General features: G+C 40.4%; 1 protein-coding gene and 1 long non-coding RNA gene across 2 annotated transcripts; one reads left to right on the top strand and one right to left on the bottom strand.

Moving 5' to 3' along the window:
* Window positions 1-179: 179 nt before the first annotated feature.
* Window positions 180-8,821, top strand: LOC125481447 (ATP-dependent RNA helicase DHX30-like; the record flags this gene model as incomplete). Its single annotated transcript, XM_048592997.1, has 3 exons — window positions 180-283; window positions 2,680-2,819; window positions 8,254-8,821. Coding segments are annotated over 3 exons (471 nt in total), but the record flags the coding sequence as incomplete, so codon positions are not given.
* Window positions 8,822-11,411: 2,590 nt separating this feature from the next.
* Window positions 11,412-23,052, bottom strand: LOC125481446. The gene is made up of 2 exons (XR_007261344.1): window positions 22,870-23,052; window positions 11,412-18,911 (listed from the first exon to the last, which is right to left on the bottom strand). It is a non-coding gene; the product is annotated as an uncharacterized LOC125481446 (long non-coding RNA).
* Between the last annotated feature and the right edge of the window lie 1,948 nt (window positions 23,053-25,000).

Below are 25,000 nucleotides of genomic sequence, written 5' to 3'. Positions count from 1 at the left end.
AAATCTGAAAATCTCCCCAAAGGCAATGTGTTACTGATGTTACTAATTGATTGAGGTCTAACAGAATGATGGAACAGGCTTAAAGGGCTGACCAGTTAGCACCTGTTCCTACATTTTGAACTGTAGACTGGCTAACCTATTTAACAAGCTTGTTTCTTTTTCTCCTTTTTGCTTTGTAGCTGAGACATGGGAAAGTCACCAAAGAGGGAAAATTTAAACCCAACAGCCTGGTCTACCGTACTAAAGGTGGGCAGGTATTGCTGCACAGATCTACAGTGAACAGGCAAGCCATGATGTGTGTGCATGTATGGGGGAAGAGAGGTTTTAGAGGATATATTTCATATTAGAAGATCACTAGTGATGCTGCTTACTTAGTTAAGTCCAAAGTTTTATAAAGCCTGGATGTTACATCATTTAGTGCAAATTATTGTAAAATTAATTGCTTTTCGTCATTCAACAAAATATTTGATAACAAATGTGCTGAGCACTAGGACTTTTCACTGCTTCTTACCATTCCTTGGATTGGTTTGTGAAGTGGGAGATGGGTGAATGCAATTATTCAACTAAAATAAGTAACTTCAGCTCTGTTGGTAAGAGTCAGAAAATCAAAGAGATGTGTATAGTTGAGTAAAAGTTATGTTACTAAACTGGGAAATCCAGAGAATGGGATATCATATCCCAATACGCCAATTTGAGAATTTGAATACAGTTAAAAATCTGAAAATGAAAAGCTACTATGAGGAAGAGTGGTAATGAAATTGATTCACTAATGTCCTTTCAGGAAGAAAATTTAACCTTTTACATTGTGACCTTTTAGTGATTCGAGTCCCCAGCCTCACATCGAAGAGCTTGAGTCTTAACTGGCCTCTGAAATAGTCTACCAAGCAACTCAGCTGTAAAAATTGTTAGTATCCCCACTTTCTACAGGGAAAGAAGGTAATAATGTTGGCTTTGCCAGAGGTGCTGACATCCTGTAGATTGCTGTTATTCTGAAGTCACTAAACTAAAACTCCACCAATCTGCTCAGAATGTGGCCAAAAATTGAATATTGCCGAAAACAGACTTGTGTTTCTGAAGCTTTTTGTCTTGCACATATCAGCAAACTTAATGCCAAATTTCAAACAATCCTAACAGTCTATACAGTAAGGGAAATTGGTTGATAAGTTGATTTTGATTGGGAAGGTGTTGCTGTGGAGAAAACAACAGAGAACAGAAGGCTCCCCAAGCTCCCAGGTAGTTTAAAACCGATGCAAGTTTTGAACATATTGCTTCTGTTTGCAAACAATTCCCTACACAAAAGTTTAATTTACTTCTAGCACAGGTAAATGAGTTATGTTATAAGCTTGACTGATCATTTTAAATTGTCCATTGGTATAGCTATTGATGGACTCAGGATTGTCAGCAAGTGCTGCTCAATGGCAAATTCATGTTTCACAGTAAATGGATTGGAATTTGCAACCATGAGTGTGGTGTGTACTCTACCTAATACAAACAAACAAAGCGACATGCCCCTTGATTCAATCAGCCAATTTTTGAAATGTATAGCCTTTGTACACTGCATCCAGTGTTGGCATCAAGACTCATACATAATGTTGTGCAATTCTGTGGTGGGTAGAAGACCTTTACGGATTGACTCACTCCTGTCTACACCAAGCTTATTTCACTGGTCAATGTACACACTGGAATTCATTTAGCTGCACACAGTATAAATATTGATTGAGTAATCTTGTAAGGAGAATTCTGGTCATTTGCTAACCTGTGGGAGAGATGTTATCCTGATGAAATTATTGTTTTCTGAGTTTTGCACAAACTTGCAAATGGATTAAAGACTGCCACACTTGGATCTGAAGTTCTCAGTCAATCTCAAATTAACGTGGAAAGGCACAGTAACTCAAAACCTTGAGGTTAAATGTGCTGTTTCATATTACTGCTATGCTGCGGCTACAGACACAATATTTCCATTGACAAGATGTTGCCATAATTTCATAAAGACATTCTGCCCAGCACATAATTGAGCAACTTTGTCTGTGAAATTCATTGCTAGTGCAATGCCTGGTACATAGGCTGTACATCCTAGTGAATGGCTGATTGAGTCAAGCAGTGTTACCTTTAGTTGTTCGCAATGGGCTGAGTATAGACTGTATTTAAACAGCCAGTGCATTCAAAACTTGAAATAAAATGTGTACTTTTAAATTGATTCGCCAGTTCCTGAACATAGCCACACTAATAAATGATAATCAGTTGAACTTGGAATATGGCTCATTTACAGTTGCTAGAAACCACATAACTTCATATGCAACATTCTGTTCTTTGCAAACAATAGAATATGTTCAAGCTCTGTATGTTTTTTGTTAATTATCTGGGAGTTGCATGCCTCCTGTTGTTATCTCCATGGCAGTGCTTTGGAGAATTAGTGGCAGCTTGTCAACCAACTAGCGCCTTTTCTTCACAATTGTTGTGATCGCTTGAAATTTGGCATTCTTGTTTTTGTCCTGATTGACTGCAAGATGCACAGCTTCAACAACTTGTATCTCTCTTCAGCAATAGTCAGCTTTGAATATGCTGATTCAGACCAGAGCATGGAGTTCTCTCATGCCTTTTGTCCCATCTCATTGTCAGGAACCATTGTAAACAATGCTTCCTTGACTGTGCTAACGCAGTTTTTGTAATTCATGTCAGGAATGAGGAGTATTTTAAAAGCCGTTGGCTGACCTATTTCATGGCTGTGAAATCCAATGGGAACGTGTTTGTTCGTGACTCCTCCATGGTCCATCCATTGACTCTGTTAATGCTACCAGATTGTGACATTGACATCAAGGGTAAGTGTTGTGGTGGGGGTGTGGGGGGAGATTGCTTTATATTTTCAATAAAATAGCACAATTCAGCTACAGACTGTAAAGAGATCCCAACATATTTCACCTATGGATGATTAAGTGAAAACCCACTATAGCTTTAAAACACAAAATTTTCATGCTATGTGGAATCTTTGTTGTAATTATAAGCTATCCTGCAAACCAAATGTACTGTCAGACTCCATGAAGGCAAAGAGAAGGAAATATTTGGGCCAGTAGTCTCTGCCAAAGTTGCTGACCTCTGCCACGTTGACTGACTTGAGCTTTGGACAGAGGTTTCTGTGGCCCTAAGCTAGGGGAGAAGAACATAATTCAATCTACCATTGCCATCAAACCAGGAGATCAATCTTGATTCAATGAGGAAAGCAGGAGAGCGAGCTTACCAGAAATTGCAGTGACCATACCTAAAGATGAGATGACAATCTGATGAAATTATAATGCAAGGCTATAAATGCATGTTAAACAGCCAAAGCAACATACAATAGAACAAAACAATTCCACAATAAATAGATCAGATTAAAGATCTGCAGTCCACCACATCCAGTTGTAAATGGTGATGCACGATTAAACAACTAACCTGAAGATGTGAACATTCTCAGTGATGGGGAACCCAGCACATAACCGCAAAAGACAACGTTGAAGCACTTGCACACCCTCTCAGTCTGCAGTGCTGAGTGAATGATCCAACTTGTCCTTTTCCTGATGTCTCCAGAATTAAAGATGTCAGTCTTTAGACAATTCTGTTCAGTCCATTTAATATCAAGAAACCGCTGAAGGCACTGGATACGCTGTTGCTACATGCTTTGACAACACCCTGGCAGTAGTGTTGAAAACTTGTGTCCCAGAACTAACCCTGAGCTAAGCTGTGTTGTTATAGCTGCAAAACTGGCATTGACCCCCAATTTGGAAAATTTTCCACAAAAAGCAAGGCAAATTCTAAACTGATAATTTATTACTCAATCAATCTACTCCTGATCATCATCAAAGTAATGGCAAATATAGTCACGTGGAACTTAAACAACAAGAACCATCCCAATGTTCAGTTTAGATTCTTCCGAGGGCCATTCTGTTCCAGTTCATTGTTATAGGCTGGGTCGAAATATTGACAAAGGACGTGAATTCTAGAACTGAGAGTCACAGCCCTTGAAATCAAATGTGGCATCACGTAGAATTGAAGACTATGGGAATCAGGGAGAGAAACTTTCTACTGGCTGAAGTCATAATTAACACAAAGGAAGACGGTTGTGTTCATTGGAGGCCAGTCATCCCAGCATCTTCAGCTGCTTGAGCAATTACCTTACCTCCATCATAAAGTTGGAAGTGGGGCTGTTTGCTGATGATTGTAATGTCCAGCAGCGTTTGCAACTCCTCGGGAACTGAACTAGTTTGGTCTTGCATGCAGTGTCCTTTATCGTAGAGGGCTGTCGTGGCTGGGTTGTTAAGTGTATTCAGGCGAAGATAGAGAGACAGATTTTTAATCAGTAAGGGAATCACAGGTTGTAGGGAAAAGGCAGGAAAGTGGAGTTGAGGATTATCAGATCAGCCAGTGATCTTGTAGAATGGCAGAGCAGACTTTGTGGGCTGAATAGCCTACTTCTGCTCCCACATCCCTATGGTCTTTTAGATCTGGTTAACATTCAGGCTTGGGATAATAAGTGGCAACTGACATTCATGCCATATGTGCCAGGCAGTGACCATCTCTAACAAGATAGAATCTAACCATCTCCCCTTGGTATTAACATTGCTCAATTCTCCACAGTTAACATCCTGGAGGTTACTATAGACCAGAAAACGAAAGTAAAATTTAAAGAAACATGAAAATGATTGTAAAAACTTCCAAACTTATATGAAAAGGAACAGGTTAACAAAGACAAATGTGGGTCCATAATAGGCAGAGTCAGAATTTATAATGGAAAGTAGAGAAATGACAGTCTGTCACGTTCTGTTTTGGAACACTTTAGAATAAAATCGCTGTCCATTTATTTTTTAAAATAAATTCATTCCTGAGACGTGGGTGTTGCTGAGAGCCTGATATTTATTCCCCAGCTCTGGTTGCCCTTGAGAAGGTGGTGCTGTGCTGCCTTCTTAAACTGCTGCATTCTATGTGATATAGGTTGATCCAGAATGCCATTACGGAGGGAATTCCAGGATTTTCACCAGTGACAGTGTAGAAGCGGCGATATATTTCCAAGTTAGGATGGTGAGTGCCTTGGAGGGAAACTTGGTGTTCCAATATATCTCCTGCCCTTATCCATCTAGATGGAAGTGGTTGTGATTTTGGAAGGTGCTGTCTAAGGATCTTTGGGGAATTTCTGCATTGTATCGCGTAGATAGTGTACACTGCTGCTACTGAGTATTTGTAGTGGAGGGAGTGGATGCTTGTGGATGTGGTGCCAATCAAGCAGGCTGTCTTGTCCTGGATTTCTCTTCAAGCTTCTTGAGTCTTGTTGGAGCTGCACCCATTTAGGCAAGTGGGGGGTATTCCATCACACTTGTGCTTTGTAGATGATGGACAGGCCTTGGGGAATCAAGAGATGACTTACTTGCTGCAGTATTCCGAGCCTCTGACCTGCTGTTGTAATCGCTGTGTTTGTGGAGAATCCAGTTGAGTTTCTTGTCAATGGTAACCCCAAGGATGTTGATAGTGGGGGATTCAGTGATGGTGATACCATTGAATGTCATTGCCTGGCATTTGTACGGCGTGAATGTGACTTGCTACTTGTTAGCCCAAGCCTGGATATTGTCTAGATCTTGTTGCATTTGAACATGGACTGAGGAATCTGAGGAAACATGAATGGTACTGGTCATTATGTGATGGCATTGTATTATCATCTCTGGACAGTTAATCCAGAGACTCAAATAATCTTCTGGGGACCTGGGTTCGAATCCCACCATAACAGATGGTGGAATTTGAATTCAGTAGATATCTGGAATTAATGATGAATGTGAATCCATTGTCAATTGTTGAAAAAACCCATCTGGTTCACTGACGTCCTTTAGGGAAGGAAACTGCCATCCTTACCTGGTCTGGCTTACATGTGACTCCGGACCCACAGCAATGTGGATGGCTCTTAACTGCCCTCTGAGCAATGAGGAATGGGCAATAAATGTTGCCTCGTCAGTGATGCCCTCATTCGTGTGAATGAATAAAAAATTTTAAAAATCATGTTGCGAACATCCCCACTTCTGACCTTATGGAGGCAAGTTCATTGTTGAAGTAGCTGAAGGTGGTTGGGCCTAGAACACACATACCCTGAGGAACTCCTGCAGAGATGTCCTGAAGCTGAGATGACTGACCTCCAACAACCACTGCCATCTTCCTTTATACCAGGTTCAGTCCCTGATACCCATTGATTCATTTTGCTAGGGCTCCTGAATGCCCCCTTTAGTCAAATGTGGCCTTAATGTCAAGGGCAGTCACTCTCACCCCACCTCTCGAATTCAGCTCTTTTGTCTATGTTTGAACTAAAGCTGTAATGTGGTCAGGAGCTGAATGGCCCGAGTGGAACTCAAACTGGGTGCCACTTAGTAGGTTATTGCTGAGCAGGTGTTGCCTGATGGCACCTGCTGATGACACCTTCCATCACTTTACTGATGATTGAGAGTCAACTGATGGGGTGGTAATTGGCCAAGTTGGATTTACTTGCTTTTTTTGTGTATGGGGCATACCTGGGCAATTTTTTATATCAGCAGGTAGATGCCAGTGTTATAACTGTATTGGAAGAACCTGGGTAGGGGAGCTGCAAGTTCTAGAGCACAAGTATTCAGTACTATTGCTGGAATGTTGTCAGGGCCTGTCGCCTTTGTGAGTGCCTCCAGCTGATTCTTGATATGGTATCTGTAATGCTGGGGAATCACTGGATGCCAAGATGGATCATTCACTTGGCATTTCTGGCTAGGATTACTGCGAATACTTCAGCCTTGTCTTTTGCACTGATGTGCTGGGCTCTTCCATCATTGAGGATTGGGATATTTGTGGAGCCTCATCCTCCAGTGATTTGTTTAATTATCCACCACCTCTCATGACAGAATGTGGCAGGACTGCAGAGCTTCGATCTGATCACTTAGCTCTGTCTATCACTTACTGCTTATGCTGTTTGGTAACTTCACCAGGTTAACATCTTATTTTCAGGTATGGCTGATGCTGCTTCGGGCATGCCCTCCTGCACTCTCCACTGAACCGGGGTTAATTCTCTATCTTGAAGGTATTGGTTGAGTGGAAGAGATGCTGGGCCAGGAGATTGCAGATAATGCTTGAGTACAGTTTTGCAGTTAGTGACCCATAGCGCCTCATCGATGCCCAGTCATGAGTTGCTAGATCTGTTCAAAATCTGTCCTATTTTAGCACAGTGATACATCCACACAACATAATGGATGGTATTCTCAATGTGAAGTTGAGACTTTGACTCTGCAAGGATAATGCAGTGGTCATTTTTAATCAATACTGTCACATGCAGATGGTTCTGCAGCCAGCAGATTAGTAAGGAGGAAGTGAAGTATATTCTTCCCTTGTGGTTTTCTCACCATCTGCTGCAGACCCATTTCCTTTAGAACCTGACTGGCTTGTTCATGGACATTTGAAATCCCCCTACTCAGAGTATATTTGCACCCTTGCCACCCTCAGTGCTTCCCCCAAGATGGCTTCACCAGCGAAGAGAGGATGGTTCATGGTAAGCGACAGGAAGTTTCCTTGCCCATTTTTTTTAAACCTAAAACAATGACTCCTGACAATGTGAAATCTCAATGTTGAGGACTCCAAGGGCAACTCCCTACAAACTATATGCCAGTGGGACAGGACATATCGAGGGATGGTGATGGTGGTGTTTGGAATGTTACCTGTAAGGTATGAGTGGTCATTTGATTAACATCCTGGGACCATTTTCCTAACAGCAGTGAGAAGGGGTCTGCCCAGCATTGACTGAACAAACTCAAAAAGGTGATTCACCCCCCACCGCCTTGTTGAGTGCAACAAATGCCTTGAGAATTAAAACAAAAAGACTCAGGCTCTGTTTGAAGACTGTAGCTTGAACTGGATAAGTTACTAGCATCATAGAGCCCTTCATAATGGAGTAATCAACTCATGAATAGACTCCAAACTGGAGTAGTGTAGGTAAAAAAAATTCACACTGTTAGGAACCAATTGGAAACTGCTATGAGAGTTATAGGTCATTCTGGATAGAAGTATGGAATTACCTCCCTAATGTACATGTGTTTTGAGGATAAAATATTGTCAGGTGTGGGTCAGTTGATGGATTTACTTGAGAATCATACTGTAGAGAATGTGTTTTGAGCTTCATTCCTCCAGTTTGAGAGAGTGTCACAGCAAAAAAAAAAACTACTGCAGTCTGGATAATAAATCTGTTAAATCATCTGCAGTGTTCATTTCTCATTTCTGTTTCAGAGGATGGTGACTCTGTGCTGCTAACGCTGGCTGACTCTAGCCTCCTGCAACTTGAGCTGGACCCGAAGACAGCCTATTTGCTATACAGCTTCCGCAGAGCTGTACACAAGATGATCAAGACCTGCCTGCGATATGAGCTCCCAGAAATATCCTCTGATCTTCAGAAAGAACATGGGGAAGTGCTGTCATTGCTTGTGGAGCTCTTGAACTGCTGGCCAGCAAAGTGAAAGATGCACTAGGAGAGGGAGAGGTGGCAACTAAGCTTGTATTGTATTCTGTATCAGAAATGCTTGATCTACTGTATAAAAGAGATTATAATCTGCTTTATTTAGTGTGTTGAGAGGCTAAAACTGCTCAACTTTCTGCAAAATTACTTGAAACTGATGGGCAGACCAGCCTAGCATCTCAGATAACTTATATTTATAATGGATTGTGTATGTAAAACTGTGTAATTGGAATAATTTTATTAAGCAAGAGCCCAACTAACTGGGTGAATGTGTTTCTATATGGACAATGTTTTCTGAGTTCCATGATTGGAAAATTTAGTTAAAGACTACAAGTTTGTCAATGTTTTTGTACTTTTTTTTCCAAAAAAGGAATTGTTTTCTTGTTAGTTAACAGTCACCAACGATTGCTAATGCATCCCATTGGTCATAGAACCCATGTAATCAAAATTTACCTTTACCTTTGTATCTTTGGTCTCACTTGCAACAAGGGTTATACAAAAAACTTCATTGAGCAATCTTTTGAGGCTGGAAGATTTTCTACTACTACATCTCATATTTCACAACAGCTAATACATTTGCTTAGATTCCAGCCCGAGCTAGTCTAATGACAGTTAAGAGATACAGACAGAAATTTAGGTCATGACTACCCCACAACAAATAGTACAGAATAAGTTAAATAGCCTCAGGCTTGGGGAAGTTCTATAGAATGACCTTTTTAAATGATGGGCAGGAGGGTAATCTATCGTGTAGGATTTTGTCTTGATGTCTAATACCCCTTATGAACCAGGGTGCACTTATGTAACTGCCACTTTCTTAAACAATAGCGTAACTCAGCAAACAGAAGAAGCTTGAACCATACACCAACAACCAACTCTTAGTAGGGACAAAGAAATTTCTTTTCAAGATGGCAACCAGAGATAACCAGCAGACTTCCACAGGGTTAAGTGTTATGACCTCTTAAAATTCACATTAATATATATTAACAGTCTGGATGAAGGAACTGAGGGCATTGTTGTTAAGTTTGCAAGATTACACAAAGATAGCTGAAGGGACAGGTAGTGTTGAGGAAGCTGGGAGGCTGCAAAAGGACCTGGACACATTGCCCACTTGCCTAAAGAAGTGGCAGGTGGAATACAACGTGGAAAATGCACTTTGGTAAGAAAAAGAGAGATAAACTATTTTCTAAAACAGGGGAAAAGGCTTTGGGAATATTAAGCACAAAGGGGACTTGGGAGCCCTAGTTCAGGATTCTTTTATGGTTAACATGCAGGTTCATTTGGCAGTTAGGAAGGCAAATACAATTGTGCAATGTTGCACACGTAAATTTTTTTGTTAACAGGCTTTTAACTTATGCAAGGTCAGCCACTAATTGTGCCAGAAGAAATCAAAGAAATTCTGCTTTACTTTCAACACGATCTCAAATGCCAGGTGGGAAATTGAAAAAAGGATATTTCACTTAGAAAGTAAACTGACAGTATGTTTTAAAGGGCCTAGGAAGAAAGCTGTGAAGAATGGGTAGGTTAGGTTGGGTTGGGTTGGGTTGGGTTGAATATATTTGACAGGATTTGTTCCTACCTGCAGGCACTTAAGATTTCCAAATTCTGTTCTTTGTGAAATGTCATTTCCTCTTAAAGGTCATTCTCTCCCATTTTTAATCACAGCATTTGTTGGAATAGGAGGTAAAGGATGCTTTGCCTAGTTCCAACTGTGTCTCATCAACATAATGCACTTCAGTTGTTTGTTTGAATTTCATTTTTAAAAGTAGCAAAAGGCATTATAAGTGGAATAACAAATTGCTTTTATGAAATGCTTTTAATAGGGTATATAATGTCCTGAGACACTCCACAAGAACATCAAAGGGAATCTGACACAGCCACATAATATGATATGGGATGACCAAAAAACCTGCTCTGAGATAAGTTGGAGCTCTCCCTACTCACCTTTCCTGAATTAGAACTGAGGCAGCTTCAAGGCATGACTGTCAATGGTGAAGTAATAAAACTTGGCAATAGCAAAGAGTGAGGCCAAGGAAGAGACTGAAAAAAAAACAAGGATTAAAATTTGGGGTCTCTGATGAAAGGTCACTGACATTAAAAGTTAACTTGGTTTTTCTCCTCTCGCTATAGATGCTACCAGTTCTGCTCAGTATTTCCAGCAGCTGCACCATTTTTCTGGCAAATTGTAAAACAATGGCACTGCAAACTAACATGGACCATGAAGCACAACTGTTGAATTGCTATTTTATATTGCAAAATTAATCTATTTATGTGTTTCTGGTCAGCGGACAAGGGAAACATCTGTCTTGTTCTTTAAGGTTGAATTTGAAAGGCCAGTGTCCTACTAGTACCTCCATATTTTATTTTCTGAACAGCAAGGAACAAATCCTTAGCCACTACAGTAGTTTAATGTCATTTAATGTAGGTTACATCTTTCCTGATGCCTTCAACCAAACTGCAGTCAGCCCTTTACCTCCAGAAAGCACCTGGAAGAGCATCAGGTCAGCTGGACTGAATTGTTTTCATTCTAGGGTAAACAGTGGCCCAGATCTCCTAGTCTCCAGATAGTCAGATGTGCAACCAAAAGATATGTTCCAGGACCCCCAGGAAATCCTAATTCATTGACAATATTGGAATTTCCCTGGACATCGACCATCAGGTCAGAGGTGAAAATGAGGATACCATTAATACCTGGAAATAAACAGAACCCCATCTCCCCTCTCCAAAGAATTATAAATAAGACCTTAAGACATAGGAGCAGAATTAAGCTAGATGTACATTGGTTCAAAAAATTAGTGTCCCTGAAATACAGGGAATTTGGAAGCTAAACATAGAAATACAGTCCAACACTCTGCGACAGAGCTGCTGCATGGAAACATTTTGGAAAGAAGTACATGGCATAACTGCAGAAAATATAACATAAAACATACACAGCTAACATCAACATATAAGCTTTATTTCAAACTTTTACTTTTACAATAAGGACTGAACAATGGGAATTGAGTTCTGTCACAGAGATGTTGCTTAGCAGCAGCCAAACAGCAAAAGCGAGAAGAAAATTCTGGAACATTAGATGTGTGGACAACAGCGGCAGCAGAAATACTGTACAACCTCACCCAGGTACTCACTGCTGGAGCCATTTTACTGTTTAAAATCCATTTATGGATTTCAAAAAAACACACAAAACACCAAATGTCAACTCATGTTCCTTGGTCTTCAGTAACAAGTTTTTTAAAAAATGTCTCGCTTTACTCATTTCAAATTATTAAAACAAAATGTCCTTCATTGTAAAGAATTCATGCCTTGAAGTTGTGTTCTGTGACCTTAGTGGACTGATGCTTAAAGCTTCAAGTTCCTTGGTTGGGAAATGATAGTTTGATTAAAAAAGCTACAAGAAATTTAAAGGGCACAACTGAGATTACAAGTTTGTTAGTCTCACCGAAAAGTGAAAAACAATAAAAGAAACTTCTTTAAAAAGGTAATGAATGGGGGGGGAAAAAAAACGAGACTAGGTTACCTATAGGCTGATACAGTCCAAAATGCAGATAGATGAAGGAGAGTGGTAACACCAAAGAAAGGGGGAAAGAGGAGGGAGTAGATGGCAAGAAGGGAAGAAAATGTAGAATAGACTGGTAGGGAACTGATGCTTGTGCCACAACAATAGGCTTTTCTCATCCTCAAATTTTCACTAAAACTATCAGCAGTGTTTATCTTGCCTCTCTTTTCTGTTGAATTTAGGTTTGTTGAATGGACTGTCTTGGTAGTTGGGCGGTGGTAAGTTCAGCAGTTAAAAGAATTGCTGATCTGAAGTAAGCGAGGTGAAACATGTACAAGGAGACACTCAACAATGCAGCATCAACTGAGTATAAGATGAGTGATGAAGGCCCAATACTTTAAACTCAGTGCCAACGTGATGTCAAGTCCCTTTGAATTGAAATAGTTTGCTATCAAAAATTCACATTTGGACGATGAAACTGATTTTAAAAGGGCAGTAAACATTTCATATTTATTTTCTATGCAGGCTGTCAGAGACACTGGTTCTTCGTAATTTATATAGAGCCACAAGTCATCCAGTCTCACAATGGTCACAAGACTTAATTTTTTTTTTAAGGAGATGGGAGGGGATATATTGGCCTTGCAGTGGACTGCAGTGTTTGTTTTAATATTTATAAAGAATATAATATACATGAGTAAACATCAGTCATTGTCTGTCACTTCACATACCTGCTCTAGAATCTGATGGAGGTCACACTAGGTTCCACACTCCATGGCAACTAGCCTGGAGTGCAAACTATCAGTGTCCTCATTATTTCACTGCTTTCCACTCACCCCCACCCAACCAATAAAGCTTTAAGAAGAAATCTAGGTACAACATGCAGATGCAAAACAAAAAAGTTTGCTTATTCATTCAAAGGAACATTTCACAAGCAAATATGTTCATTCTGGAGGTGACCTGGTATGGCCAACAATCACAGTGGTCAGTAACAGAGGAAATTTTTTCGGTGGGTGGTGAGTAGGAGAGGGGAGAGTGATGTCAAGATGAGGAGGACATTATAGGTCAAATCGAGCATTACCTCTGGAATCAAGTCACACTGATTATTGAAATACCATTTACACATTCCCTAAAGTGGCTCTCATTAGACTCCAAGTTTTAATGGCCTGCCAGGTTCTTCCCCACCTCCACATGTACAAAAGAGTTGGATCTTTGCTTTCATAAGCACTTTGCCCATGACTAATAATCTAGGTGAGCTATTTGTCTACAGACGCAATCTAAACCTATTCTTTTCTCTGGACATCTATTAGATACAGTTGCTGAATAGCCATTAGAAATGACAACCCAGGCTGATTTCCACCATGCACCCTCCCAGATCTCTCTCTCAACCAAGAAAGTTGAGATGTCAGTTGTGGACGTACAAGAGTTTCCTCAGATTGGTTGACTGCCCATAATCGCACTACAATAGCATCTTTCTACTCCAGGTGGTACTGGGAAGTGGTATGGTGGTTTAAAAACACATGGCATTCAGATGATGTCAAAGAATCACTTGCTCCTGGTACAGACCAATTCACATTAAGCCACACAAAGGCAACGCAAAAGGAAGTAATCACAATCACAGCAGCACAAACATCACTTTAAATTGATCCTGGTAACAAATACACATGCACATAACATCTGAAATCCTCGCACTGAGCGGATTGTACAATTCTTTACAAACTGTCGGATGCAAAAATTTTTATATAGCATTTTTCAACACAATTGTAAACCTGAACCAATCTGTCATGGGATTCTCGAGCTCACAGCAATCCCACGTTTGTCCTAAAATCAATTTTGTTCAAATGTGTATTCTTGTACTGAAATGAATCTAATCTTATTCCACTGGTAAATGTAGTAAAGATGAATAGCAATGGCTCTTAGCAATAGATTTTTAACAAATTATTGAAAACAGAGAAGGGCCCACCAAACACACGCCCTAACCCTTTTATTTCCCCTAATGGGAATTTGAAAGGAAAGGACAAAGCAGACTGATTCACAACAAAGGTGCTTCTAAAAGCCAATACAAATCCCAATAAACATCACTAATACCTCTCCATTTCTTTAACATCGCTTGCTAATTTCTACTCTTTCATCTCCTGAAGGGCACCAACTCTTGTGGGGCTCCTTAATTCTCCCAGACATTGTGTACAGAATATCCAATAAGACTGGTTGTAACAGCAAAGGTGATCTCATTCTCTGCTACATGTAAAACTGCAGTGGGAGATAGACTGGGGATAAGGTGATCTGGAAGATAATCAGTAATGTAGGGGATCTACTGCAGCCACTGACACTATACCACTTGATGAGTCGACTGAGATAAGCTAACAGCAGAAAAAGCTTCCAAACCTAGGTACTCCGCCCGCCTGTTCCTGTTATAAATCCTGAAGGCTTTCTACAGTATTCAAGAAACAAAATTTTAACTGATGGTCTGACCGGCTTGAAGAGAGTTCTTGTTTGCTACACAACGGGTTCTGTTAGAGACACATGTATTGGCGTACTTATGGGTAGTTCATTGGGAATGGCCACATTGATGAGTAAATCAGAATTACCTCACCCACAAAATGGTACAGCCCCAGCATGAGTCACTCCTTTCAACAAGAGAGGAGGGTGTAATGGGTGAAATAGGAAAACAGAAACCTGGAAATACATGAATGTCTAATATGGAAACACTTTTCAATCAGGAACGGTGCTAAACCTCCAGCAACTCCAGGACAGTAGTTCACTGGAATCTTAGTTTTCCCAGACAGCTCATACCCATCCTAATTCACAAAAAACAAAACTGCATTTGGACACAAACTGTACACTAACACAATGCTGAAGTCATTGATCTAAGGACCAGTTAAAGTGAGTTTGCTATCTTTCCACTGGTGTAAGTTCTGAAAACACACACACGCACATATACAAAACAAACTTTCGTCTTTAAAAAAAGATAACTCAAAATGCTACACAGTCCTTTCCATCTCTCAACACACACCTGAACATTAGTGCAGAGAATAAAAATGTTATAAACAGCCATCTTCTAGAGCTACTTTGAGTTAAGTGTAAACAATAACAGAAAATATATTTATATATTAAACACGAGCTATTTTGAATAGTGTTAAAAGCTTAAGTGCAGCTACGATTGCAAATGCAATGCAAGGCTGGAGAGAAGCAGTGATGGTACTGGGACAGACTGGAGCAGAGGCAGTAAATTCACGACAAATGGCATTGGGATGAAGATAAACAGCAGCAAGTGTGGAACACTGTACATCCTTTTCAGCAAGAGTTACCACTGTCTGCCAAATCTTGATAAAGCAAACATTAATGTTACACTAGAATAACTGACTTCACCTGAAAAGTAAAGCCCTGTTGTAAAATCCAGATTCATCAATTCACAGATGATCTTCCATGGTTAACCCCTTTCATTTGCCTTATCAGTTTGGGTCCTCCTCCCCAAATTAGGCAGGGTTTAACTCGCCAACAGAAACATCTTTCAATTGTATCCCAAATAAGGATACCAAACTTTATCTCTCCACCTACCACTACAGACAGTACACTATTGAGAAAAGAGATGGTGAACTCCGTGCCTCTGGTGACATCCAGGTCTCACTTGCTGACTTTGTACTGGCCTTCCACAAACTGAAGGAGACATTCTGTAAATCAGGGCTTCATTCTCACCTCATGCAAATTTAAAAATTCTGTGGAGAGGTACAATATTGCACACATTTCTGGAGTTGCTCTGCAGAATTTTGATCTCTGTATTGTTCAAACAGATAATTTATACGAACTCCCTTTGTGCTGGTGAAGACACTCGGTACTTTATAGTCTGAGCTTCTTCTTTGGAGGCCAGTTACCGAACACAATTGCATTGTGCATATCTCTCACCCACCGCACAAGTGAAACCTGCAAGTTTAAATTTGATAAATCTAAATACACACAAGGCACAAGGGGCCTATATCTCCACTCATTCAGTTGTGGCAGTTACCATTTTGTGTCACTAACTTCAATGTCATATCGTCCATTAAAACTTGGCTCATTGCTACACATTGTTTTATGACCATGATGTTTTAAAAGTCTCTCTTTCCTCCCTTTTCATTTCATATAATTCTGTACGAACATCACTTCCACATATACCCGGCTGCTTTCTATACCAAACTCCACTGCAAACAAACTTTCCTGGAAGACACTAACCCAGTCCACCATCCTGCCTGAAATGACTCTTCTTAATAAAGGTGGCACTTGACTTAACACAACCTTTAAGATTATATTGCTCAGAAAACAAAAAGTTAATTGTATTTTTAAATCACCACTCATTTTACAATGATCAGTACTTCATCACCGAATATTAACTTTTGAAGAAATCTACAAGTTAAAACAAATTACAGTTTTCTTTTGAAACAGATTTAAACACCGAGGCAGTAACACAGAAGCTGCAAAGACTGAGGGAAAGAGGCCTCTGTTTCATTCACTAACAGGACTTGTTCTTAATGCAGGAAGAGCGGGTAACGGCTTTGAATCACTACACAGAAAAATCCAGTTGTGACCCTAGCCCTCCCTCTAACCAAATTACCCTCCCACCAGGTTTGTGGCTGGATAGGTCACCCCTGGAGGCTTATTTTAATTGGATTTAAGGATGGCATTGAGATATTTCAACTTTACTGCAAGTGCACATTTTGAAAGGTGCCACGAACACAATTGCATATGTGGTCCCAATAAAAGATGCTAAAAATAAAGCAAAACAGTCCTTTTTCAACACAGCAGCATTTGGGAATGTGCTTTAAATTTAAACACTTTTGAAAACAGATAAGAGGCACTTAAAAATAAAATCAGATCACACTGGATGGAGTGAACATTTTAGCCATATCACTTGTGCAAAAACCAAATTTAAATGGATTGGCTTTTATCTTAAGGTGTTCCTTTTTATGATGGAGAAGATTCCCAAGGATGTGACATTCAATTGAAAGGGGAGAGAGTGAAAACACAGCACCTCACCTCTGCAGGGAGGAAGGCAGGGTTAATATTTCAGGTCGACTACCTTTGCCTGTACACAGGCCCTGATAGCTTCACTTTTCCCCTGCTATACTCTGCTCACTAAAAACAGAATGTTAAGTGGGAGGGACAAGTTCACAGCTTGAGATTCTAGGTTTTAGGAACTCCAGGAATTTGGTTTGAGTGATGGATTCAGCACCCATAACTTCAATAGATCTCTTTACAGGGCACACACTGGACAGCAAACGTATCCACAACCATTCTCTGCTGGTTCATGGTTTTACATTTCAATTATTTTTTAATCCCCATCTGCCCTCCGTCAAGATCAGTTTGAACAATGTTATTAAGAAGGCTGGTTTTAAAGTGCACCCACTTGTTAATGTGCTGAGTATCAAACCAGCTTGCTCTGAATGCTCTTGACTCAGTTGAACCACCAAACAATATCAAGTGGTTCAGGCAGAGGATGATCCTTTATCCCACTCAGTTCTCATTGTGGCTGAAATATCCATTTCACCAGGATGTAGGTGACATCTGAGTGACAATAAATTAATTCTGCACTTAAACACCAGACTCAGTAAATGAGAGAGTGTAATGAATGGAGCTCTCACTATTTCACAGGCCAGAAGTAGAAATGTTGACCCACTATGAAATTGAAAATTAAAGAAAAGTAGAGGGTTTTGGAGAAAGAGTGGGAGTAATGGGAGTAACAGGAGTATCAGCTCTATAAAGAATTGGCACAGGCGTGATGGGCGAAATGTAAGATTTTATAATTCCATTAAAATGCCTAAAAAGGAAGTGAGCAGTGATCAACTCCCAAAACTACAGTTCTCATGGTATAGGAATCTGGCAAATAGCACTGAGAGAAACATGGCCAAGACATTACAGAATTTCACAAGGGGAAAATAATCAATAGTCACCTCCTATAATGTATCATTCTATATAATAATAATGACTGTGTTTTGTTTTAAAAAAGATTTTAAACAAACCCTTAAAGTTTGAAAATTCCTCACTAACATTCACCGCAAACACTTTCTTTGAATATCTATACTCCTCCAGTCCTCCTCTTTCCTTTCTCAATGTCAATCTTAATATTGTAATGATAGTTATTTGAAGAAAAAGGAAGAATTTGGAAAGCAATAACTTTTAAAAGAAAATGGAATTAGAATTTTTGTAAGTTGTTAGAAATTCAGGCAGAAGGGCAAATTTTTTTTTTTAAAATGTTAATTTAGAACTGCTATTAGAATTTCATGGATGGAGGTACTAAATGAGGAAGTGCGGTTTGGAAAAAAGATACAAAACACAGACAAATCTTTTAATTTAGTTAAATGGTTGTTGGAAAGGCAAGTTTTATATTTGGGTTTCAGTTTGGATTAGAGTGTTCGAATTAATTAGAAGTAGCACCCTTGATTATTATTCATTGATTAACAGATGATCCAATAGGCTCCTGTACTCAGTCTCCAAACTGTTCTGCCAGACACTGATAGAGAAACCAAAGCACTGAGCGAGCCTGTCAGCCCAAAAGAACACAAACTTATAAGTTATTTCTCACAATGTCCCATAGGGAGGAGTAATTTAGATAAAAAAAGATTGCAGTAAAGCTACCCAGCCCTGAAATAACTCAATAGGAACAACTCCTTTTTAAAGCACAAATCCTGTTAATGAGGCTAAACTTCTTGTTTTGGTTAAATGTAGTTTGAAAAGAACAAGAAGGAAGGAAAGAAAAATTCACAAGCTCTGCTGTGCTAGAGTGGCAGACAGGTCTTCAGTGAGAGTAGCAAGCTGCGGTGATCCGAGGGAGCTGAGGCTTTCTGTCAGTGACATGCTGCAGAGAGGAGAGGTATTGTTTGAGACGTTGGGGGATTTGTACACAATGTCTGCTCCGTGGTTTGTCCTGGCTTTGGCATTCTCACGGAACGTCAACTTGCGAGATTCAATCTGTGGGGGGAAAAATAAAGGAGAGAGGTTGGTAAATCTCATTAGGAACAACAGCCACTACATTGTCCATACTTCAGGGAGGAATCAGCTAGTGGCCTTGATTGGAATTGTTTGAATGGATAGAAGAGGTTAGGGGAGAAGTAACAGGTGTACAGGCCTCAAGCTAGATTCTATTTTCCCATTTGATTGCCATATCTCTCAAACCCATTACAACCCAAAACTCAAATTTATCTCAGCCTTCAGCATAGTCAGTGACTGAACATCCACAATTCTCTACAGAAGAGATTTGCAAAAATTCATAAACTTGAGTTAAGAAACTTCTCTTCCTAGTGTGAATACCAAACTCCTTATCCTGATGTATCTGTGCCTTCAGTTGCCCAGGCTTCGAGCTCTGGAACATCATTCCTACACCTCTATCTCCCTACCTCATTTCTTTTTTCAGACAGACATTCATTTGATCAATCTTTTGTCATATTTCTGTGACTCAGTGCCCTACTTTGTGCCCTACAATCTTTTGTCATATTTCTGTGACTCAGTGCCCTACTTTGTTGAATAATACTGCTGTGGAGTGCTCTGGGCAGTTGTGTTATGTTTAATGCTCCACTTAAGCGGTTATGCTGTAATTAAAGAGCAACATCAAAGCTGATTGAAATAGTCATGTTCCTTATCCACTATGGTTCCTGCCATTTAGGCTGAGACCATCCTTTGAAAACTGTCCTTACTGTAAGGGATCACACCTGAATTCTGATGCCAAATGAACTACAAAGAGAAAAAAAGAGCCCTATTCTTGGTGCTAAGGCACCTTGTTGAACTTCTGCACTGCATCTTGTCAGTGATGCACACTATGCTAGTGGGGGTCAGGAGTAAGTACTGAATGTTCAATGATGGGGTGCCAAGCAAGTAGGCTGCTTTGTCCTGGATGTCAACTGATCAATTTTCAACCGATAGAGCAGTGACGTATATCCAGAAATACTCCTGCACAGATATTCTGGAACTGAGACGGCTGACCAAAAACCATATCCATCTTTGTGCCAGCGGAGAGTTTTCCCCTGATTCCAAGTGATTCTAGTTTAACTAGAATCCTTGATGCCACACTCAGTCAAATGTGGCCTTGTTGAAAAGGACAAACACTCTCACCTCACCTTTGGAATTGTGCTCTTTTGTTCATTTTGATTCAAGGCTGTAATGTGGTCAAGAGTTAAGTGGATATGGCAGAACCCATACAGAGTGCCAGTGAACAGGTTATTGAATGAGCAAGTGTTGCTCAATAGCACTGTTGCTCACTCCATTTATCATGTTCCTTCCATAACTTTGATAATTGCAATTAGAATGACTGATCAGTAATTGGCCAGGTTGTATTTGCCCTGCTTCCTGTGTACGGACCATACCTGGCTAATTTTGCACAAGGTTGGCTAAATGACAGTGTAGTGGTTCTACTGGAACAGCTTGTCTATGAGTGTGGTAAGCTTTACAGCACATCTTCTGTACTATCTTGGAATATCATTGGGGCCCACAGCCTTTGCGGTTTTTTGTGCCTCCAGCTGTTTCTTGATATCATGTGGAGTGAGTCAAATTGGCTGAAGTCTAACATCCATGATACAAGAACTCTGGACAAGGCTGAGAATTATCCACTCGGCACTTCTGGCTGAAGATTGTTGCAAATGCTTCAGACTTATCTTTTGTACTGGGTTCTTCCATTATTGAGGATAGAGATATTTACAATCCACTGGTTGTTGGATTACTTAGCTTTGACCCTCACTTGCTGCTTATGGTATTTGGCATGCAAGTAGTTTTGTTTGGTAGCTTCACCAGATTGACACCTCATTTTTAAATATGCCTAATGCTGCTCCTGGCTTGCCATCCTGCACTCTCCACTGAACCAGGGCTTACCTCCTAGCTTGATAGTAATAGTTAAGTGGGTGATATGCTGGGCCATGAGGTTGCAGATTGTGTTGGAGCACAGTTCTGCTGTTGATGGTCCACAGCACCTCATGGATGCCCAGTCTTGAATTGCTAGATCTATTCCAAGTCTGTCCCATTTAGCATGGTGATAGTACCACTCTCAATGTGAAGGCAGGATTTCGGCTCCACAAGAATTGTGTGGTAGTCATTCTTACCAACAATGTCATGGGCAGATGCCACCATCTCCTGTGGCAGAATTTGAACCCGGTCCCTGGAATATCAACTGAGCTTCTGGTTTAATAGTCTAACTTCTGAAAGCCAAAAAAATTCACTATTTTACATAAAATTGTTAATGACTCAACTTAAATTTTCACCTTTTTTTCTGGTTCTCTTCTAATTTCTTTCATCCCACTTCCCTCGACTGAGTAGCAGCAGTAGCAAGAATCAAGCTCAACATGATGTCCCTGAGGGCACTGGCTGCACTTGAGACCTTACCCAAATAGCAATTTTTCATATGAAAGCTTCGACAGTGACTAGACAGTATTTCACCCTCACAACTACGACTGATACTCTTCTGGGCCAGGGCCACAAATGTACACCTTGCAGTACCACAAAAAAAAAACAAGAGGGGCCGAATGCTTCAAATTGCCCTGATCTTCTAATGTGGTGGTTTTGAACTAAAATGCAGGAGCCTTTCACGATTCCTGGCCTAGATTTTTGGGTAGAAACTGAACTATGGATTTTTCTGGTTTTTGTATGGACTGCATTTAAATTCTGTACTCACAATGAGATTAGGAACATGTGTTTTAGCCAAAAATAGCAAACATGCATCAATCACACAAACTGATAAATAATCAAGTTTGTAAATCCATACAAAGAGGAAATGACTGTTGTGGCTTGAAATCCTGTGATTTTCTACATTTGGTCACATTTAGCATGATTTTAACCATGAGAATGGAGGCATCTGATAAGTTAGAGTACGTGTTGCAACTGTCATTTGTCCTATCGTAGGGTGCAAGATACACGTTTTATTTAAATTTCCAAAATAATTTCAAGTAAAAGACCACCTTTCTAACCCTTGCTCAGATCTTAAAGCCTGCCTTACATGTAACAGCACTTCATCACTGTCCATTTAAACACTCCCAGGGACAGGTCAGAAACAGTAAAGCTGACTTTACACTGCAGCTTCCCCAGCAGTATTTGTTAGATAGGAATGGGAATAGGCCATTCAGCCCCTTGAGCCTGTTCCATCATTCAATGGGATCATGGCTGATCTGTGGCCTAACTCCATGTACCTGCCTTTGGCCCATATCCCTTAATAGTTCTTATCAAAAATGTATCTAACGCAGATTTAAAAGCAACCATTGATCTAGCATCAAGTGCCTTTGTGGAAGAATATTCCAAACATCCAGCAGTCTTTTCAGTCTGGCCCTAATTCTCACACTATGACCCCTCGTTCCAGAGTCCCCAACCAGTGAAAATAGTCTATCTTACCTATCCTTTCTTTCAACTCAGGTTAGGTGCTCAGTAAGTTTCCTCCACACTGTCTCATCAAAAACTCCATGGACAGGGACAGAATAGTTTAAACAAAGGATGGCCAAGGTACAGAGTAATGTTCCCTTTATACTGTACCAATAGCACACAGGACAGTTAAATCTTCAGTTAGACACAGAGTAAAGATTGATTTACATCACCACATGAACCGGTTCCATCATTGCCACGTAAATTACTCCCCATACACAGGTCAATAATTTGCTGCAGCTGTAAACTAAGAAAAACTGCTATTATAAGCTGCACACGTCATTTCAGATGGTCAATCAATTTTGTGACTGAAGTAGGGGTACCTTCTTTTGTGTGCTTGTACTCTTTAGGAAGTGGCATGAGGCTGCCCAAAGGGGAAAAAAAGAGATAATATTGCAATTCACCAGTATGGCTTTGATTTGAAGCTGATTCTCGGAGTTAAAGACCAGCATTGAGTCCACTTTCACACCAAATTCACGACTGCCATAATTTTTCCCAAAACTACATAGCCCACGCAGGCCAAGCTTTCACTTACATGTCTCCTGTATTTGTAACTCTTGGCTGTGAGTTTCGGTAGACCTGGCAGTGGGGTCCTCCCCTACTCCATTTTGCTGTGTCCCACTCTCAGCTCGTCCTGTCAGATCCCCATTTTCTGGAATCTGACTGATCGTTGCTGACTCTGATTCTTCTTCACCCTCATTCTAAAAATAAAATTGTGGGGTGGGGTACAATGGTGCATTGTTATAGAATGGCATGAAATGAAATGCAAAATATATACATGAGAAATTGAAAAGAAACAAAACGTTCAAGGTTCAAACAATTAAATGCACTGACGGACTGAGTGTAATCTTTTGGTAACTAAGGAGACATTGTTTAAGTGTTGAGCTAGATTTTTCAGAGGATGGAAAGTAAAGGCACAGATCAAAACTACATCTATGCTTCTGTCCTTCCTCACCCCAGGATATTGATCACATTTTAACATATGTTGACTGGCTCTTCTTTAGACAGGCAGTATAGGTGAACAATGTGATCATGTGACGCAAAGCTGATCCCAATCCTGTTCTCACTTGATATCTACAAGTTCACTGTGCAGGTTTTCTGCACAGCAAGTGGGAACTCTAGCTGCTTCTTTATCAGTCTATAATCCTGACGTTTTTGATGAAACAAATAAGGGAAGACTGGGAGGTGGCAGGGAAGGAAATGAAGCATATGAACAGTTATTTAAGGAAGTCATAAAATCTGCAGGATGAGAGACTAGAGAAGGTTGAGGTTTTATTGAGGGTAGACAGCGAGTAAGAAAGAGTGTAAGAGAATGAGTAAGAGGAATAAAAAGGAAACAGGCAAAGTAGTAGTGAACTTTAGAGTAGACAGGTGTGCAGTTTCAGGGTAATTTTTTTTAATTCAGTTGTGGGATGTGGGTATTACTGGCTGGCCAGCATTTGGTGCCCATTGCTAGCTGTCTTTGAGCACTTCGTATCTGGAGCTTAAGAGGGAAAGAGATTGAAAGTTCAATGGAATTACAATAATTTGCTTTATTAATATATATTTTATCCATCCACAATGCAATACAACTCTCAGGCCACTGAGAGTTGTCAAATAAAATTAGATACTGACCATGTATGGAGACATTAGGCCAGAGGTTGTAGACACGCTCGCCAAGCCGGTGGTATGGTTGCTGACGTTGCATCACCCTGCTGGGTAACATGGCCAGTGTGCCTCCAGTGAAGTGTTAGTGTTCTGTCCCGCTTGTTATTCATATGCCTCGGTTTGTTGGTGTTCGGTACCAGTTCCATTTGTGTTTCTCAGTGGTTTGTACACAGGGTCTAATTCAATGTGTTTGTTGATGGAGTTCCAGTTGGAATACCAGACCTCCAGGAAATCCCTGGTGTCTGTTTGGCCTGTGCGATTATGCGTGTGTAGTCCCAGTCAAATTCATGTCCCTCGTTGTCCGTGTGTAGTGAGACAAGTGAGCATTGGTCGCGTCTCTCGCTGGCTAGTTGGTGTTCATGTATCCGTATCGTCAGTTTTCTTCCAGTTTGGCCTATGTAGTGTTTCTCACAGTCCTTGCATGGTATTTTGTATATTACACCGGTTTTGCGTATGGGATCCTTTACATTCGTCAGTTGGTTTTAGGGTGGTTGTTGGTTTGTGGGCTACCCGGATACCTAGGGTTAGGAGTAGTCTTGTGGTCATCTGAAATATCTTATGTACAGTAGGGTGTTGTGTCTTCCTGTTGTGGTCTGTCTCGGAGGTAACAGCGGATTGTACCTTTCAGGTATCTATTCCTTTTGAAGACTCCGTATAGTTGCTCCTGTTCTGCTTCGCGTAGTTCCAGGTTGCTGCAATGTATTGTGGCTCATCAGAGAAACGCTAGGGAATTCTTGGAGGCCTGGTATTCTACCCGGAACTCCATCAACAAACACATTGAATTAGACCCTGCATACAAACCACTGAGAAGCAGAACCGGAAGCAGTACCAAACACCCCAGCAAACTTACGCATATAAATAACAAACAGGATAGAACACCAATACTTCACCGGAGGCGCACTGACGATGCTACCTATCAGAGTGGTGAAACTTTTGCAACAGAATCCACCGGTTCCGCGAGCAAGTCTACAACCTCATCCGCAACACAAGCTACAAATGTTCGAAAACTTTAAACATTA

This window comes from Rhincodon typus, unplaced genomic scaffold, assembly GCF_021869965.1.
Source record: "Rhincodon typus isolate 14 unplaced genomic scaffold, sRhiTyp1.1 hic_rhity00002193, whole genome shotgun sequence".
Taxonomy (NCBI): domain Eukaryota; kingdom Metazoa; phylum Chordata; class Chondrichthyes; order Orectolobiformes; family Rhincodontidae; genus Rhincodon; species Rhincodon typus.
This window is presented reverse-complemented; position numbering and strand designations above follow the sequence as displayed.